The 17,879-nt window shown below is 50.8% G+C and overlaps 2 protein-coding genes across 3 annotated transcripts; one reads left to right on the forward strand and one right to left on the reverse strand.

Moving 5' to 3' along the window:
- Window positions 1-2,785: 2,785 nt before the first annotated feature.
- On the forward strand, window positions 2,786-8,088 carry RAB3A (RAB3A, member RAS oncogene family). Of its 2 annotated transcripts, none has more exons than XM_004688616.2 (5): window positions 2,786-2,964; window positions 4,136-4,363; window positions 4,964-5,082; window positions 6,597-6,721; window positions 7,281-8,088. In XM_004688616.2, the coding sequence occupies exons 2-5, from the start codon at window positions 4,136-4,138 to the stop codon at window positions 7,469-7,471; spliced, it is 663 nt and encodes a 220-aa protein (XP_004688673.1). In that variant the 5' UTR covers window positions 2,786-2,964; the 3' UTR covers window positions 7,472-8,088. The 2 variants fall into 2 exon arrangements, with proteins under 2 accessions (XP_004688673.1, XP_012584633.1); XM_012729179.1 differs by having other exon boundaries at window positions 2,786-2,959.
- Window positions 7,546-11,327, reverse strand: MPV17L2 (MPV17 mitochondrial membrane protein-like 2). The gene is made up of 5 exons (XM_004688178.2): window positions 11,115-11,327; window positions 10,396-10,566; window positions 9,194-9,270; window positions 8,915-9,043; window positions 7,546-8,615 (listed from the first exon to the last, which is right to left on the reverse strand). Exons 1-5 carry the CDS (start codon window positions 11,299-11,301, stop codon window positions 8,517-8,519), a joined length of 663 nt encoding a protein of 220 aa, XP_004688235.1. The 5' UTR covers window positions 11,302-11,327; the 3' UTR covers window positions 7,546-8,516.
- Between the last annotated feature and the right edge of the window lie 6,552 nt (window positions 11,328-17,879).

A 17,879-nucleotide genomic window follows, 5' to 3' on the forward strand; every position in this document is an offset into this window, starting at 1 on the left:
GGGAATCGAACTCATGCGGAAGTGGCTTTAGCTTCTTAGTGCTGTGCTTTAACCCACTGCGCCACCAGGGAGGGCCCTGGTGAGAATGTTTTTGAGAGTTCTGTTAGCCCGCTCGACTTTACCCAAGGCCTGGGGAAAGTATGGACAATGGAAATGCCAAGGGAGGGGAAGGTTTGTTGACAAGGAGCGTATTATTTGAGTGGTAAATTCCGGACCGTTATCAGACTGAAAAGAGGAGGACAAGCCAAAACGGGGAATGATGTGAATAAGGATGACGTGAGCCACGGTGGAGGCTCTCTTGTTGGAGGTAGGAAATGCCTCAATCCATCCAGAAAAGGTGTCAACCATTACTAAGAGCTATTTGGTTTCACGTACCGGGGGCATGTTGGTAAAATCAATTTGCCAGTCCTCAGCTGGGGCGTGTCCCCGTGCTTGATGGGAAGGGTATGGCTTAGGTTTGAGGGGAGTGTTGGGGTTAGTGTGGTGGTAGACAGAACAGTTTTTGGAGATGTCCGATAATTGGGTTTTGCCTTTGGGTGACGGGGAAAGAAGACATCGAGGAAGTGGGTTAGGGATTGTGGGCTGGAGTGGAATAGATCGTGAATGAGAGTCAGAAAAGACCTGGAGTTAATGTCAGAATCGGTGTCAGTGTTGGAGTTAACATCGGTGGTTGTATCCGTGTCCTGACTGCTGTCCTCAGTGTTGGTTAGGATGGCAGTGGTTATGGGTGGTAAAGCCGAGAGGGCTGCCTGTTTGGCTGTCTGGTCAGCCATCTGGTTGCCCTTGGAAATGGGGGAGTCATCGTGTTGATGAGCCTTGCAGTGTACTATCCCCAGTCTGGAGGGCAGTCGTGTGGCTTCCAGAGGGTTGGTGATAAGGGGGGCGTTAGTAATGGCACACCCTCTGGTTGTTAGGAGGCCCCGTTCCCGCCATATGGCAGCGTGAGATAACAGGATGGGAAAGACATATTTGGAGTCCGTGTATAGAGTGAGCGCCAATCCTTCTGCCAGGGTACAGGCCCGTGTCACCGCTATAAGTTCGGCCTGTTGGTTGGTTGTGCCCCGTGGTAAGGGTCGGACCTCAATGACTTTTGTTGTGGAAACAATGGCATACCCCGCCAACGTGGCCTCCTCCTTTTTAGGCGTGGGCAGTATCCTTCACCCCTCACCCCTGCCCCCGGAATTTCCTAGTGCCACTCCAGTACAAAGTCCGTACCCATTTGTGAGGTCAGGGGACCCAGTGGCAAATCCTCACCTCCACCTGGGTAGCAAGGCAGGTAACTGGTTAGCCAAAGCCGGGAGCAGAGAGCGAGGATTCGTGGGTCCATCTCCGCATTGGGAGAACAGGGATGGATTTATTTATTTTTATTTTTTATGTTTATCAGAAAATTTCCATTCCCTCCAGTGGGATTGTGGTACTTTTATAGCCTGAGTGGAGGAGAAGGGCAAATATGTTACCCTTAGAAAAATTAGATTGCCCAAATGACAGGGATGCTGGAGAGATGTCCCCGAGCTCTGTGTGGGGGATAAGGGGTGGGCTGGGGAGGGGGCAGCCTGGAGGCGCAAAGTTATTCTAGTCATGGCGCCTCCGCAGCTGGTGAGCTTTTTATAAACGATTCCCCCTATCTCCGCCTCCTGGGGTGGAAGCTGGGGGATCAGGAATATCCTGTGACCACAATCTTATGCCGGGTCTGGGGACAGGAACTGCACGGGCTGGGACCCGGAATGGTGGTTTGGGTCTCGTCCCCTCTCCCTTCTGACCTCAAGATTTTGGGAAATTAACCACGGAGCATCTAAACCCCCAAAACCTCCGCCTCTAAGCATTGTTTTCCCAGGATGGCGGGAGGGGGTGTCTCACTCCATGTCTTTTAACTCCGGAACCTGGGAGGGATTAAAGCATCTCCTAACCACGCGACTTTATTTTTGGGTTTCTGAAACTCGCTCACGTCTCCCCTGTTTCCTGAGTCTTCCCCGGCAGGTTTTGTGGGTTTAGGAGACAGGCCTTTTCTCTGTCCTACTTCCGCCTTTTCTTCACAATGTTTCCCCTCTGGAGAGAGGGGTTCAGAGAGGGGAGAGGTCCTGGAAGCATCCATCAGCCCCTTTCTTCTTGTCTAGGACTCGATGGACCGGTAGGTGTCATCGAGTCTTTTTCATCTCAGAAACAGGGTGGAGCTTCTATCAGTCCGGTCCTCTTTGGAGGTCTTGCATCTCCGAAATCAGACGGAGTCTCTTTTGTACTTATTTTTTTTTTTTTGCACTCCATAAATAAGGGGCATAGAGCATTTCTTCAACCTTTGTTTTCCTTTTCTGAAACTGGGACTACGGAGCGCTTAGCGAGAGGTCACAACCCCCAGGACAGGGCTGTAGCCGCCTAGAGTCCCCGAAATGGGAGAGGATCGCTCCCTGAAGACCCAGGCTCACACAAGGGCTCCGCCCCTCGGCCCTTCAATCACTCGGGAGTCACCCTCGGACAGGAGAGAGTCGATGATCTCTTACTGGTTATGCTGCCCGTCGCTCGAGCCTTTAAGCCAGTGAGAAGACGCCATTAGCCCCGCCTTCCGATACAGACGAGAGGCGGAGTCAGCAGGTCATCCCGCCCCGCCTGCGCCGGCCCTACTTGCTATTGGTCGCCTACCCGGAGTCCCACCTTATTGGCGCGTCAATCTGCATCGGAACCCCGCCCCCCATCGGCTCCGCGTGCGTCAGTGGGCCAGAACTCCTCGTGCGGCTACGCCCCAGTATGGCGTCACGGCCATATCTGCATGTGAGGCCCCGCCCCTCCCTTTGCAGGACGTCACCGCGGACTGCAGGGGCCTGGGCTACCGCTGCTGGGGCTGCTGCTGAGGCTGCTGCTGCTGCTGCTGACGCCGCGCAGCACCGCACCAGCGCACCTTGGGGTCCCGTCACCGCCGCCGCCGAAAAAGTCGCCGCCACCAGGGTCGCCACCGCTTCGGTGCAGGGTAAGGTGAGCTGCCAAGCGGCCGGGTGCGCTCTCGCTCCGAGCATCTACTTCACCTTCATTTGACTGGTGGGCTGGCGTGGGTGGGGGACGAGGTTGGCGGGTTTTACCTGGGAAGAAGGATGTGGAGGTCGCGGGCCTGTGGAAGGATAGGACCTCGGTTTCTCCTACCTGTCCGATCCTCATCCCGAATCCTCACCCCCCACCCCCACCCCCACCCCCCCGCCCTGCTCTGCGGAGGAGGGGGAGGGGAGGCGAGTGCCTTGCGGGAAGCTGTGTGCGCGAGGCTCTGTGCGTGCGCGTGCGCGTGGTGTGCACACGCGTGTACGCGCTCGCCTGTGCTGGCGGATCGGTGTGTACCTTGGCGTGTTCTAGGGTTTGCTCGTATGATCCCATGCGAGTCCGAACCCAAGTGTATGCGTGCTGCATGCATATGGAGCCACGGAAGCCACAGAGTCCCCAATCTGGGGTGGGCGGGTAAGGGGGACTGTGTGTGTGTTTGCTCGGTCATGTGAATACGTCCACAGGGATGAGTGACCATGTGAGTGGTGCGTACACACCTGCAGGGGTGGAGGACGTGTGCATGGGTGGGTTTGCACATTTATATATGCAAGGCGGTGTGCAGACAGGTACTGGCTTCATATCCAGTGCATCGAATATGTTCTCAGCTTCATGTGTGCATGAGCATGGACCTGCGTGTGCCTTGCTGTGTGCACGTGAGCATTTGCACGCCCCGCCCCCATCACGTGACATGACTGCTTTGGTCCTGTTCTCCCCATCTGGAGGAAGGGGGGGGGGTGCTGCGGCTGTGCCTTCAGGCAGGTGCACGTGCACCGCTCTGTTCTGAAGAACATGAATGATTGATGGGGGGCGGGGCCGCTGAAGTCTTACCCTCCCAATGCAGCCCCGGGTTTAAGGTTACTGCCCTGCCTGGCAAGCCTGCTTTGGGGGCTGCAGGAATGTCCCCATCCCCATTCGTCTGGTGTTCCTCTCCTGAAACCTCAGGCCCTTCAAGGTCATTGCTCACTCTCTGGGTAGCCTTGCCATTCTCATTTGGGTTCCTGGTGGGGTAAGGGTAATCCCACACTAGTCTACTCTGGACTTTTCCCCTTCCTGCAATTGAGGCTTGGGCATTTGGGATGAAGCCCCTCATGCTCTTCTACACCCAAACCCCCAGATGGCGTCAGCCACAGACTCACGCTATGGGCAAAAGGAGTCCTCGGATCAGAACTTCGACTACATGTTCAAGATTCTCATCATTGGCAACAGCAGTGTAGGCAAGACATCCTTCCTCTTCCGCTATGCAGATGACTCTTTCACGCCTGCCTTTGTCAGCACGGTGGGCATAGACTTCAAGGTCAAGACCATCTACCGCAATGACAAGAGGATCAAGCTGCAGATCTGGGTGGGTCCCTGCGGAAATCTCCTGGCTCTCACTCTCCTCCTTCCTGTCTGGACCCATTCATTCACACAGTGGGCATTTTTCAGGCACCTTCTAGGGACTAGAGGCACAGAAGTGAGCATACCCCAGTGGGAACTTAGTAAGAGCTCCCCAGAGTGAGGAAGGAGCCTGTGCCAGCTCCTCTCCTGCCCCACTATTGTGAGAGCATCACCTGGCTTGGTGCATTTCCCCACGTTCAACTCTTCCATGGACTTGTATGAGACTTCAACTGGACTCTGACCCCCAGCTTCATGCCCTGGGACCAGAGCAGGTGCTTGCTTCCTCCAGAGTTTCTTGGCCACCTCCCTCAACCCCACTGACGACTGAAGGAACCTGTGAAGTCCCAAGTCAGATCCCTCCCTTCTCTCACAGCCCTCCATGGCTCCTGCCCCACTCAGGGTAAAACCCACACCCTGCCACGGGCCTGGTTTGGCCCAGGCTATAGCTTCACTTTTCCTCAAATGCGCCAGGCACAGGCCCCCTTGAGGGCCTTTCCCCAAGCTGTGTTCAGCTTCACTCTGAGTTTACACGTGGGTCCTCTCTGACTCTGTCTTCTCTTTTCAGGACACAGCAGGGCAAGAGCGGTACCGGACCATCACTACAGCCTACTATCGGGGTGCCATGGGCTTTATCCTCATGTATGACATCACCAATGAGGAGTCCTTCAACGCTGTGCAGGACTGGTAAGCATGCCCTGTTGCTTCCCAGACTACCTCCTGAGCTGGGCTTGAAGCAAAGCCTGAGGCATGGTGAAGCTGAGAGAGCCCCAGACCCTTGGTGGAAATATAATAATACTAGGGTCCGAGAACTGCTGTGAATCTATAATCATTAAAACAGTGTAGTATTAGAGCCTCCCTGGTGGCGTAGGAGTTAAGTCTCAATGCTATCACCACTGGGGCCTGTCAATCCCTGGCTAGGGAGCTAACTCAAATGACACAGCAGTCTCGCCTGCTGCTCTCCTCAGCAGTGTGTTTCAGTAGACCTGTCTGTTCCGCTCCCTATGCTGTCTCTAGCGAATCCTCTCACCTCTCACACCTCTTGTCTATGCCCCAAATCGTGTGTGTATAAATAAATAAAAATAAATCTTAAGGAAAAAAAAAAAACCCTGTGGGAGAAAATAATAATAATGAACAGCTATATACAAGAGACATTTTACGTGGGTGGAGTGGGGAATGGGATCAAAAATGAGGGAGGGGAGAAATGCACTGGACTATGGTGATAGCACACTGGTGAATTGGTGATGGGAAACCGCGGGGATTACAGTTGAGATGGAAAAAGGCACAAAACGATGTAAAAATAAACTATTATATTATTTAAAAAAAAAAAACAACCCTGTGAACATATAGGAAAAAATACACCTGAGGGAGCCAGAAAAATGAAAGCCTAGTTTGCAAAAGCTAGATATTCACCCCAAAATGATACATTTTAGATAGCTCACCCAAAATGATACATTTTAAGATACACTGAAAGAGGTCAGGGAATGGATGGACAATTGGTAGAAGGGAGACTAAGGGGCCCTCCCTAGTGGCGAGGCAGGTTAGAGTGGAGCCCTATGAAGCTATCTGTGCAGCCACTGCAACAGGAGTCCCATAACCTACTGGGGGGTGACTGACATGGCGCCGCGGACCTCTCCTGACCCGCCCACTGCTCCCCTCAGCAGTGTATTTCAGTAGATCTGCCTGTTTGTTTTTTCCTTCCTTAAAATTTATTTATTTATACATACAACATTGGGTTCATGCCAGAGGTATGGGGGTTTGGGGTGATGGTGAGAGGATTCACCAGAGACAGAGTGGGGAACAGAAGAGGTGGACTAACTGAAATACACTGCTGAGGGGAGCAGCGGGAGGGTCAGGAGAGGTCTGCTGTGCCATGTGGGTCACCCCCCTGGCTGGGGATTGAACTTGCGCTGCAGTGGCTGCGATAGCTTCATAGTGCTGCGCTTTAACCTGTTGTGCCACCAGGGAGAGCTCAGATCTGCCTCTTCTGCTCCCTACCCTGTCTCTGGTGAATCCTCTTACTCACCCACCCTGCACCTCTGGCCTGTACCCCAGTTCTTGCATGCATAAATAAATAAATCTTTAAAAAAAATTAGAGGGAAGACTGAGCCGGTTACAATCAAGGGATGGGAAGGCGGGGTCTGACGCCGGGAGCCCTCCCATCCCTAACCAACCTCCATCACCATCACTATCTCCCCCAGGTCAACTCAGATCAAGACCTACTCGTGGGACAACGCCCAGGTGCTGCTGGTTGGGAACAAGTGTGACATGGAAGATGAGCGGGTGGTATCGTCAGAACGTGGCCGGCAGCTAGCTGACCACCTTGGTGAGTGCCCAATGGGACTTGATGCCTCCAGCCTAGGAAGGGGAGGCCCTGGCAGGGGAGGGGACATGCCTGAGGTCTCATAGCAAAGCCAGGACAGTGTCTGGACTAGAATCTGGACATTTCATGCTTTGTGCTGAGTGGCCACCACTCATGGACTACTGGATATGGGTGCTGAGGGATGCATAGGGATGCACCATGCAGGAAGTGACTCATTCATTTTGACACCAGTGCTGGGCCCTTGAGAGGCCTCCAGCTTTGGGAGGTAGAGGCTCTGTGGCATAGAAGACTTTCTGGGGGGTAGTGGCATTGGGCCTGCTGCTTGAAAGAAGGGTGGTCTTTGGGGCAGAGGAACTAGCGTAAGCAAAGGCCAGGTATGGGACATTCTGTTCTGCAAATAGTTTTTATAGCTGGAACATGAGGATCACTCAGGAAATGAAGCTGATGGTACAGGGCCAGAATCAGGTGCGGAGAGGCACAGTCTCTTCAGGAAGCAAAAGAGAGCCGCTGAGGGTGTGCAGTGGGAGGACCAGGGTGCTCATCCCTCTCCTCCCCATCACAGGGTTCGAGTTCTTTGAGGCCAGTGCCAAGGACAATATCAATGTCAAGCAGACTTTTGAGCGTCTGGTGGACGTCATCTGTGAGAAAATGTCCGAGTCATTGGACACAGCAGACCCTGCGGTGACTGGTGCCAAGCAGGGCCCACAGCTCACGGACCAGCAGGCACCCCCGCACCAGGACTGCGCCTGCTGAGAGCCGCCCTGCCCGGCCCCGCCCCGCCCCCAGGGCCGGCCCAGGCCCCCACTGCCCTGGCGCCAGACCCCTGCCCCGACTTACCCATCACCCTTATTTATTATCGTAGCTATTTATTTATTTATTGAAGATATCCCCAAGGGCTCAGGTGTCCCACCCTGTACATAAGCCCTGTCCCACTCTGCCGTGGCGTGTTGTGACCCTGTGAACTCTCCGCTCACCTCTTGACCCTCCCTTTTTTTTAATTTGCCCCCATCAACACTTAAGGGTTTTGAAGAGGGGGCCAGATGACACCCCAAGCAGGCTGATCCAGTGATGGGATGGGGCCAGGCCTGCGAGCCCCTTGGCTGGGACTCGGTGGGCCACAGTTACTGTAGGGGTCTCAGCATGGAGCACAGAGGGTCAGAACCAGGCAATGGCCCACCTGGCTCCTCATCCCCCAGGGTTCATCTGGTTTTGGAGTTCGGGGGGTGTCACTGTGGGTACTCACTACTCTGGGACCCCTACCCCTCACACACCAGACCTGTTCTGAAGTCATGAGTGTCACACCTGCCTCCCAGTTCCCCAGGAGATGTCATGACTACACTACACACACCCAATAAAGCGAATGGACGACAGTCTCCTGTGAGCACTAACTCTGGTCATGCACAGGATTTTCAGTTACAGAGAATTTAATGGCATTCCCATAGTCCGTGATTAGAGATGAGACTGCTGCCTGCTAGGCCCTGCCCACGCCTGCACACTGCGGCTAACTCCAGGCAGGCCCTCACCTTGGTCCCAGGGCCTGAGGGGAACAGAGCCCATGGCGGTATAGGCGGGGTGGAGCTGGCCGGGGTGCAGTGCTGAGGAGGGGTTACCTCAGGCACTGGTCACTGAAGGCCCCGTGAGAAGGGCTGTCCATCTTTATGGCTGTGTTTTAAGTGGAGAAAGTAACCCAGTAATAGGTTTGGAAGGGACAGCCCAGCCAGATGCCTCACTTGGGCTGGGGTCGGGACCTGTCGTAGACACCTGGGAGCTTGTCCCCTCCCACCCAGGTGGGGGGGGGTCAGTCTTGTCCTGTCTGGCATCCAGCTGGAGTGTGAGGCAGCTCAGTCTGCACGGTGCCCAGGGCCACGCGACCTGGGGGCATCATTGGTTCAGGGATCTGTGTGCACAAGAAGTTCTGGTCAAATGCCCGCACACCCCTCCGGCTTCACACGTAGCTGAGCTCTCCACTTGTCACGAGGTCAGCCTGGCTGGACAGATCAGCAGTAGGCAATGGTGGTGGGCTGGGTCTTTATCCTGATGATCGGCAACTTGCCTGCCCATCCTGCCCACCGTAGGATGCAGTTTGTCATGGGCACAACAGGCCTTCCTCCAGAAGAGTGCTGCACCGTCACCTGGGCTTCACAAAGGGGGTTCCCGAGGAGTCCCCTGGGTGCCTGGTATGCCCCCTGCGCTCACCCGGTACTTAAGGTAGGAGAGGTACGTGTCCCAGCCCAACGTCAGCCCGTTGATGTAGGTGACTCGGAACTGGGGGGGCACAAAGAGGAAGTTCACCAGCTGTGCAGTTGGCCAGACGCACCAGTCCACCTGTGAGGAGGGGTGGCATGGTGAGGGTGGGCCCAAGAGGGGCCTGAGTATGGGAGGCGAGGCCTTAAGGGGAAGGGCTGAAAGACCGGTGGGGGCCTTGAGGGGCAGGCTTGGTGGCGGGCAGGATGGGGTCTTGGAGAACATGCCCACCTTGTAGAATTCCCAGAACTTGTCCCGCAACTCCTGGCAGCTCTCATCCAGCGTCTGGCCCTCCAGGCAGCCAATGCCTGGCAAGGAAATCAAGAAATGAGCGTCAGAGGCTGGAGAGTCCCAGATGTAGTGAGCAGGGGGAGGTGTGACCCCTGGAGGGTAGAGACTAGGGGGTTTAGTCTCCGCTTGGGAAGACAACACAGCAGCCAGGGGGGAACTACACAGAACAAGCAGGTTCCAGTGAGGAGATGTTATAGCATCCATGACAAGAGACAGACACACCCTTCCAGAGACTGAGGCTGTCTTACTGCTTTATTACAGTCACTCATAGATAAGGAGCTCGAGCCTGGAGGGAAGGGAATGCCATCTCCTCAGCCAGTGCCTTTTGCATTCCATCAGCCCTGGCCTCAGCAACTCTTCCTTCGGCCTTGCGGCCTTTGCACGGGCTGGTCCCTCTGCCCTGGCTTCTTCAAGTCTCAGCTGAGTGGCCCCTCCTTTAGAAAGCCCTCCTGACCATGACCTTCATCCCTCAGCCACAGAACATGTGCCTCTGTCATACACAACTGCCCCCACTGCCATCTGTCCTGTCTCCACTGTGACCTGCCCTCAGTCCAGGGCCACTCATACAGGAGATACATCAATCTCTTTCTTTAAAGAAAAAAAAATTATATATATATATATATATATATATATTTGATTTCAGTGTTCATTTTTTTTTCTCATTGTTCATTAAAAAAAATTATTTTATTTATGCATACAAGAACTGGGGGGTAGGCCAAAGGTGTGGGGGTGAGAGGATTCACCAGAGATAGAGTGGGGAGCAGAGCAGGCAGATCCACTGAAATCTGAAAGGAGCAGCAAGTCAGACGGGAGAGGTCTGCTGTGCCCTGTGGGTCAGTGACCTGGCTGGGGATCAGCCTGTGCTGCAGTGGCTGTGGAGAGCTTCCTTGTGCTGAGACTTAACCCCTTGTGTCACCAGGGAGGCCCACTGTTCATTTTTGCAACACTGTTGGCTTTCTTTTCTCAGGTGCAGTCCCCAAAGAATCCCCACCATTAATTCCCCCATGCACCATCACCATAGACCCTTGCGCTCTTCCCACCCTTGTTTTGATCCCTCTCCCTCCCTGTGCCCTGCAGAATGTCTGAATTATGTAGCATCTTTCTTAACATGAAGCTTGCTCTGACTCATAAGAGCTCCTTACCCAAGAAGTACCAGACGCCCATCATAGGAGAGGCTACCAGCTGGTCCACGAGGACCTTCTTGAGGATGTTTGGGAGGTCACGGAAGCCAGATGCAGGGAGCAGGCGGTCCAGCCATAGGTACCAGTAGTGCAGGAAGGGGCCCATGCTGCAGCCCACAGCAAACATGCTGGCTGAGGGCAGTCCAAGAGTCCAGGCCATGTCAGCAGGGCAAACTTCACCCCCTCCCTGGCTAAATCCTCCCTCTCAGAGCCCACACATATATATTTTCCTGCACAGCCCCACTGCTAGGCATGTTTCTGGGTCTCCTTACCTATCTTTTTCACTCATGCTCTCACCACCCTTCCAGGGTGATAACATCAACCCAGAGGTGGAAATGGAGGTTCAGTTGGTGGGCAAGTGTGCAGGCAGGGAGTGGCCTCAGGCTGGCCAGGTCCTGAGCTGCACCCTTGCTCTAACACAGAAACACCAGGTATGACAGAGGGAACCTCAAAGCGGGCCAGGGCCGAGGGGTGTGGCGATGGGGGTGGGGGGGCCATGGGAGGGAGCAGAACCCAGGATGACAGTGGTGGAGGCAGACGGAGAGGGAGGGTCTAAGGGTTCTACCCGGGACAGCGGAGAAGGATCAAGATTGACAGCTCACTGGTCTGGCTCAAGCACCCAGAGAGTCTGGGGTCAAAGGTCCCTCGGGGTCAAGGGCCAGCAGCGCCAGCCTCCCCACCTGAGCGCCACGGGTTAAACTTCTGGCCGGGTCGGGCGCGGATTTCCCAGGACTGGCGCGCGCCGTCCCCCGCTGCCATGAGAGTGCCGCAGCCCAGGGTGTTGGTGACCAGCAGAGCACGACCTTGGAACAGGGGCTGCCCAGCAGCCCACAGGCCGCGAAACCAGCGCCAGCCGCTAGACGCCATCGCCAGCGGGTGTCCAGGAACCGGTGCCCCGGGCCGCCCTGCCCATGCAGGCCAATCGCTAGCCACCGCCGGCAGGGACGCCCGCCTCGCGCTGCTCGGGCCAATCGCTGACCGCTCGGCTCTCCGCCCCGAGCGCCGATGGCCAATAAAACATCGGTATCTCCTCCCGTACCAATAGCTGAACGAACCCTCACACTACCACGCCACGCCTGCCCGAGCCGCCCTTTCACCCTCCTTTCCCCGCCTCTAGAGCCGGCCTATGGCGTCACTTAACTAGCCAGCACGGCGCTGCCCAGTCGCAGGAAAGCGCACGCCGTCGTCCCGCCTCCCACGTTGTGGCAGCTGGTCTCGGCCAGTTACCGCTGGGTGTGTGCCCTCCAAGTTTCCATAATTTTGCGCTCTGTGTGTGTGTGTGTGTGTGTGTGTGTGTTTTCCCGGTGTGTGTGTTCGCTCTAGATTTCCATATTTTCCGGAAGCCCTCAGCTGGGATCCGACCTGTGGCCAAGACAACTACCGAGGTGGAAATCATGTCCCTCGACGACTCCGGAAATGGGACGGTGGGGTGGGACTGGAGTCCTGCTGCGCGCGCAGTCTAGTGGGCACTTAAGCAGTTGACCTTGTTTCTAACTTTAGGCGAGCTGATCCCAGTTCTAGAATAATAATGGTAATTAAAACCTTGCACACCATTCTGGGTATGTTATTTGCGTTAGTTCATTTCACAACTTCGTGCTTCTGCAGAAATTCCTATCCTCCTATATTATTGGTGGGGGAAACCAGGTACAATGTACCTGCTGGAGCAGGTTGTAGCTAACGGTGGCCCCCGGGGCAAATCTTGCTCCTGTCTGTTTTTGGGACACCTGTGAGCTAAAAATGTTCCCTACCCCTTTAAATTTTTTTAAAAAAATATTTATTTATTTATGCATACAGAACTGGTGTACAGGCCAGAGGTACAGGGGCGGTGAGAGGATTCACCAGAGACACAGAACAGGCGGATAGACGAACTGCACTTGCTGAGGGGGCAGCGGCGGTTGGGGAGCACAGGAGAGGTCTGCCCCACCAAGTGGGTCACCTCACAAGGAAGCAACTGCGGCTAGCTAACTGTGCTGGATCTTCACCCGTTGCGCAACAGGAAGGGCCCCCCTACTCTTTTTTAAAGGTCACAGGAAAAATGGAAGTAATACTCTGTGATAAGTGAGAGTTACATGAAATTCAAATTTCTGTGTCCATAAATAAAGCTTCATGGGACCACAGCCAAGTCCATTTGTTTTCCTTGATATTTCTCATTACAATGAGTAGTTGCTACAAAGACTGGCCTGCAGAAACCAAACCATGTATTAGATGGCCCTTTGCAAAACATTGATTGCTTTGTATTAAAACAACTCTTATCTTGGTTTGGCCTCCACATATATTTTTGGTGCTTTACCACCATCACCACTCTTAGTTCAACCTAGTAAGCACTCAGGATGTTAGGAGACTGGGTGCACGCAGCTCTGGGTGTGTATAGTTGAAGAACAACAGCCGCCACACCAAACGTGAGAGCAAGCAAGTGTGAATTTACTGAAGCAAGAGGAAAGAACTCCGGACAGCATGAGGAGCCCAAGGAAGGGCGCCTGATGTACTCCACCCTGCCCATGACTGTAGATTGTCAGACTTCCTATAGCCCAATGTGTCAGCCTATTGATTAGGCACTAGGTGGTTGGGAAGCTTCGTGGTGGTTGATTTTCAGTTCCTTACTTATCCTGTAACTGGATATTTATATTTTTAAAAGATTTATTTCTTTATGCATATAAGAGCTAGTATGCAGACCAGAGGTGGGGTGTGTGTGTGTGATGGAGTGTGTGTGTGAGAGGATTCACCAGAGACAGAGTGGGGAGCAGAACAGGCAGATCCACTGAAATACACTGCTGAGGGGAGCAGCAGGTGAGACAAGAGAGGTCTGCTGCGCCATGTGGGTCAGATCACTAGCAGGGGACCCAACTTGTGCTGCAGTGGCTGTGGACAGCTTCATGGTGCTGTCTTCACCCCTTGCACCACCAGGAGGCCCCTATAACCACAGCTCACTTTAGCTGGTGGCTGGCTCAGCAGCATTTCAGTAAAATACTTCTATTTTCCTGGGAGCTGTTTTGTTCCTTCTGTTTAAAATCACTGTCCTGGGGGCCTCCCTGGTAGAGAAAGTGGGTAAGTCGCAGCTCTATCAAGCTATCTACAGCATGAGTTTGATCCCCATCCAGGAAGCTGATCCACAAGGAGCAGCAGACCTCTCCTGACCCCCACTGCTCCCCTCAGCAGTGTACTCCAGCAGATCCACCTGTTCTGCTCCCCACTGTCTCTGGTGAACCCTCTCACTCCCTACCCCAAACCCCACCCCGCTCCTCTGGCGTGCACCCCGGCTCTTGTATGCATAAATAAATAAATCTTTTAAAAAAAAAAAAAATCACTGTTCCGTGTCTCAGCCTTTCCTGTTCCCCAAGTTCTCAGTTCCTCTCACGGGTTTTCTGATTTGATCTTCTGGTGGCTATTTTGTAAACTCTGTAGTTCTGACAATAGCAAACACTGTGCCTATGAACATGCAAATTAATACTGTGAAGTGGAAAGACATTTCCTCCCATTTTTTTTCACTATAATCAGCAGAATCATTTTAATATTTTTGATATGTCTGCTTGGATTTCCTTTGAACTGATTTCAACATCTGACTAGTTTTACATCAGCCTAAGAGTCATGATTTTACCATTTTGGGAGAAATTATCCTTCAGCACTTTCTATTGTTATAAAGTACCTCAGCTTAGTATTCCAGGTCCTAGATATAACTGCATCTTAGTGAAAAACCTTCAAAATGGCTAAAAAAAAAAAAAAGGTGGGGTGGGGTGGGGGAGACAGTCATCTTATGATTCACAGACACTTGAGATAAACTTTGTCAACAGAAAGTACATTTCATGGTGACTAAAGCCCTGGAGACTCCAAAGGGATAAAAAATATTAACTATTTCTCTCATTTTTATTTTGCTTTCTATAGATGTGTATTTTATTTTTGATGCCTTCACAACAGCTAACGTCAACCACATTTGACATGGCATCAGAAACTGTGATGCAGATGGAATTCTCCCATCCCACCACACTGTCCACCTCCTGGACCTCTGCCTGTCATGCCCGGGCAGGGAGCACAGTAAAATTTCTTTTTCCTCCCTAGGTTCAACTTGCCAAGGGGAACATCCCTTCCCTCCCAGGAAAGCTGTTACTTTGTTGTTGGTCTCCTTTTGTGTTTTGAGAGTGATGGACGCTTAGAGAAGTTTATTTATTCTTTTTTTTTTAAGACTTAGGTATTTATGCATACAGAACTGGGGTACAGGCCAGAGGTGCAGGGGCGGTGAGAGGCTTCACCAGAGGCAGAGTGGGGAGCAGAACAAGCAGATCCACTGAAATACACTGCTGAGGGGAGCAGCAGGTCAGACGGGGAGGGCCAGCTCCTGATATTTTCATCAACAGTCAAAGCATAATTGTTGAAGACCGATCAGTTAAATGTGGATAAGAGCTTATAAATCAATGTTTTAACAATAATTGTACTTTAGGATATCTTTACTTCAAAATACAGTTGGCCATTGGACAAAATGGTTTTGAATGGAGATGATACATTTATATTGATTTTCTTGTAGAAGATGTAATAAACTTAAGGCACCAATAATACAATTGAGTACCGTAAGTATACTTTCTCTTATTACTATCTTCATATCATTTTCTTTTCTGTAGCTTACTTTTTATAAGGATACAGTATATAACATCTATAACGTTCAAAATATGGGTTCATTAATGTTTTGTGTACTGGTTAAGCCTCGATCAACAACAATAGTAGTTACATTTTGGGGAAGTCAAAGCTATACACAGACTTCCAACTCTATAGGGGTCATGCACCCAAATCCTGCATTGTTGAAGGGTGCAAAATTTTTTTGGTGATTTCAACCCTGAAAGTTAATATTAAGTTAAGTGAAATGATGAATATTTGTTGAAAATCCATATCATTTCTAAAGAAAAGAACTTACTAGTGTATTAATACTAGTCTATTAATTGCTAAATATATGTTTTTAACTTTTGATTTATTAATTTTGTTGATGAAATAAAGACATTTGGCTCTTGTGCCACATTGAAAATTGTGGCAAAAGGGAGCATATACCTCTAGAAATTATAAAATGGAATACTCACAAGTATGCTAATCTATGACAGAATATGGCAGGTAGTTTATAATTGCTAGCTTCCTAGTTTTTACTGGAAATCAGGGTTATAAAATATTAAGAGTTAGAGCCAATATAAGAAAATGAAACCACTAGCGATAAACCAGGGAACAGAAAAAACATTGCGTGCAAATGTGCAAGGAAAATCAGATGTGGTTTTGGTAGGAAAAAGTGTGCGGTGGTATGGACAAGTGGCCGTGAAGGGAAAAGAGGAGAAAGTTTTTCTTTGTTTAAGAAGAGGACAACAAAGGACAAAAGCTTAAATGGAAATAGAAAGTTACAGAAAGAGAAAGAAAACCTCATCTGTTCAAAATGGCAAAAAAGATATTTATAATCAGGGTTTTAACAATGAACTTAAATTATTTTTAAATGAACCTTAATATTTATTGTGTGTCAAGCAAAACAATATTGATTCTGTTCAAGTGATAAAATTTTCTTGGATTATTGTAGAAATATTTATTATTTACATTGCAAACAAAGATTTTGTGTTTTATGCCAATACCAGCCCTTCAATTACTCGGGAAAACTGAGTCTTCTTAATATTAAAAGTGCTAAGACTTAAAAAAAAAAAAGAGCAAAGGCTATTTTTTTCCAGCTCTGTAACATACTGGATTTGCCTTGAACATTTTTTATTTTCACCTTGGCTAAATAGGTAACTAAGCATCTAGCTATAGCTGTCAATTAGTGGTTGAACCTATTTACTCAAAATGTTGAAACTTTTGGCGTTTTTGACCAACTTCCCCAAATCAAATCTAAATTTCACCTCTTGACCCAGGGCTGAATTCCGAGAACTGAAGCCATAAGTCCCACCTACGCGTCAGTAATTTAGAAAGCAGGTCCCACGCACACATATGTACGCCTAAGAGGAGGGGAGACAGGAGGGAGCCTGAGGTGGCCCAGACTTCCACTCCTGACATGCACCTAGACATTCTCGGGCTTAGGTGGAAGATGAGACTATGATGGAATGTGAACAGGATGTGACTCTATCACAGAAGGAATTTTGCAGGTGAATTACCCTCCTCGCGAATATTGTATCCACCCCCTACGCCCCACCGTCCCTCCTACCCAGTCGTGGGTGCCTTTCTGTTTGTCAGATGCAGAAGGTGCACTGGCTGATGTTAGGCACCAACAGTACAGTGCTGTCAGTTCCGAGCAGTCAGGAAAGTGTTAACCTGGCCAGAACCGCACCGTGTACTTCCCCACACCTTAGGTTTCTCTTCTGCAGTACTGGTCAGGTATTTATTTTGTAGAAAGTCCTTATATCTGGGTTTGGGCCATACTTTCTCTGGGCTAGAATGAGGTTCGGGGTTTTTCTAAAACCTTCAGGGGTGAAAAATCCCCATGTTATCACATCAGGGGAATGTGACTCCTCATGACTTAACAGGTGACAGGTGACGCTAACCTGGATCACAGGTAAGAGGCTTTGGCTAGGCGTCTTTACTCTGGTGTCAAATTACCCTTTTTCTGCTTTCCCTGCTCTTTGGAGATCCAGCCCACTTTCAGGATTAGGGTGTGGGTATGGAATTAAGCTCCACCCCCCAGAAGAGAGAAGCACTGGAATGATTTAACCAGCCCCCTCCAAGAATCCAAGTTTGACTATGGGGCTCCAACGCTTAGAAACTCTTCGCAGGACAACTGGTTTGTGCGTGGCTGGCAGGGTCAGCCTTCTAGGTCTTAGGTGGCCAGCCCAGGTCTTTGTGATATTTGGAGAATGTCAAGCAGAAAGGAATTTGCCCAAAGGCATCAATGCTACAGATGGAACCTGCCTCTAGTTAGCAAATGCTGGAGGCTTTTCAAAATCCAAATCTGAGACTCCTTAGGGAAACACCCACAAAATGAACTGAAGGCCTGATTAGATTAGCTCTGCCTGAGAAGGGCTTTCTTTGAAGTGATTTATTTATTTTTTACATTTAAAAGGACAGCTATATTAGGAAAAGAAAAGGAAAGGAACTTGCATAGTCACAAGTGGGCAGGAGACCTGCCCTTTGAGTTATTTTCTTATTTTGAGTGTAAACAGTTTTATTTGGAAACAGATAGGTATACCTGTTTGCATTATAGATATAAAACTTGGTTTACACTATAAAAAATAACCAATATCCAAATTCAAGAAAGCTTGTAATCACAGAACACACTGGGGGCTGTGCAGCTACTGTTCACCAGCCTCAAGATTTTAACCAAAAAAAAAAAAAAAAGCAACGACCGAGGGGGACCATTAGAGCCCTTTGAGTTATTTTTTTAAAAATTGATTTATTTATGCATACAGAACTGAGGTACAGACAAGAAGTGTGGGGGTAAGAGGATTTACCAGAGACAGGATGGGGAGAAGAACAGGCTGACTGAAATACACTGGTGAGGG

The sequence above is a fragment of the Condylura cristata genome, unplaced genomic scaffold (assembly GCF_000260355.1).
Source record: "Condylura cristata isolate star-nosed mole 26May11 unplaced genomic scaffold, ConCri1.0 scaffold00024, whole genome shotgun sequence".
Taxonomy (NCBI): Eukaryota; Metazoa; Chordata; class Mammalia; order Eulipotyphla; family Talpidae; genus Condylura; species Condylura cristata.

Bases quoted from the DNA above. Each gene is read 5' to 3' on its own strand.
- RAB3A (XM_004688616.2), top strand. From the start codon at position 4,136: ATGGCGTCAGCCACAGACTCACGCTATGGGCAAAAGGAGTCCTCGGAT. The intron at 5,083-6,596 runs GTAAGCATGCCC...TATCTCCCCCAG, and splicing joins TTCAACGCTGTGCAGGACTG to GTCAACTCAGATCAAGACCT. The intron at 6,722-7,280 runs GTGAGTGCCCAA...TCCCCATCACAG, and splicing joins GCAGCTAGCTGACCACCTTG to GGTTCGAGTTCTTTGAGGCC.
- MPV17L2 (XM_004688178.2), bottom strand. From the start codon at position 11,301: ATGGCGTCTAGCGGCTGGCGCTGGTTTCGCGGCCTGTGGGCTGCTGGG. The intron at 9,044-9,193 runs GTGGGCATGTTC...CCCTCCTCACAG, and splicing joins AGTTCTGGGAATTCTACAAG to GTGGACTGGTGCGTCTGGCC. The intron at 8,616-8,914 runs GTGAGCGCAGGG...TTGTGCACACAG, and splicing joins TCTCCTACCTTAAGTACCGG to ATCCCTGAACCAATGATGCC.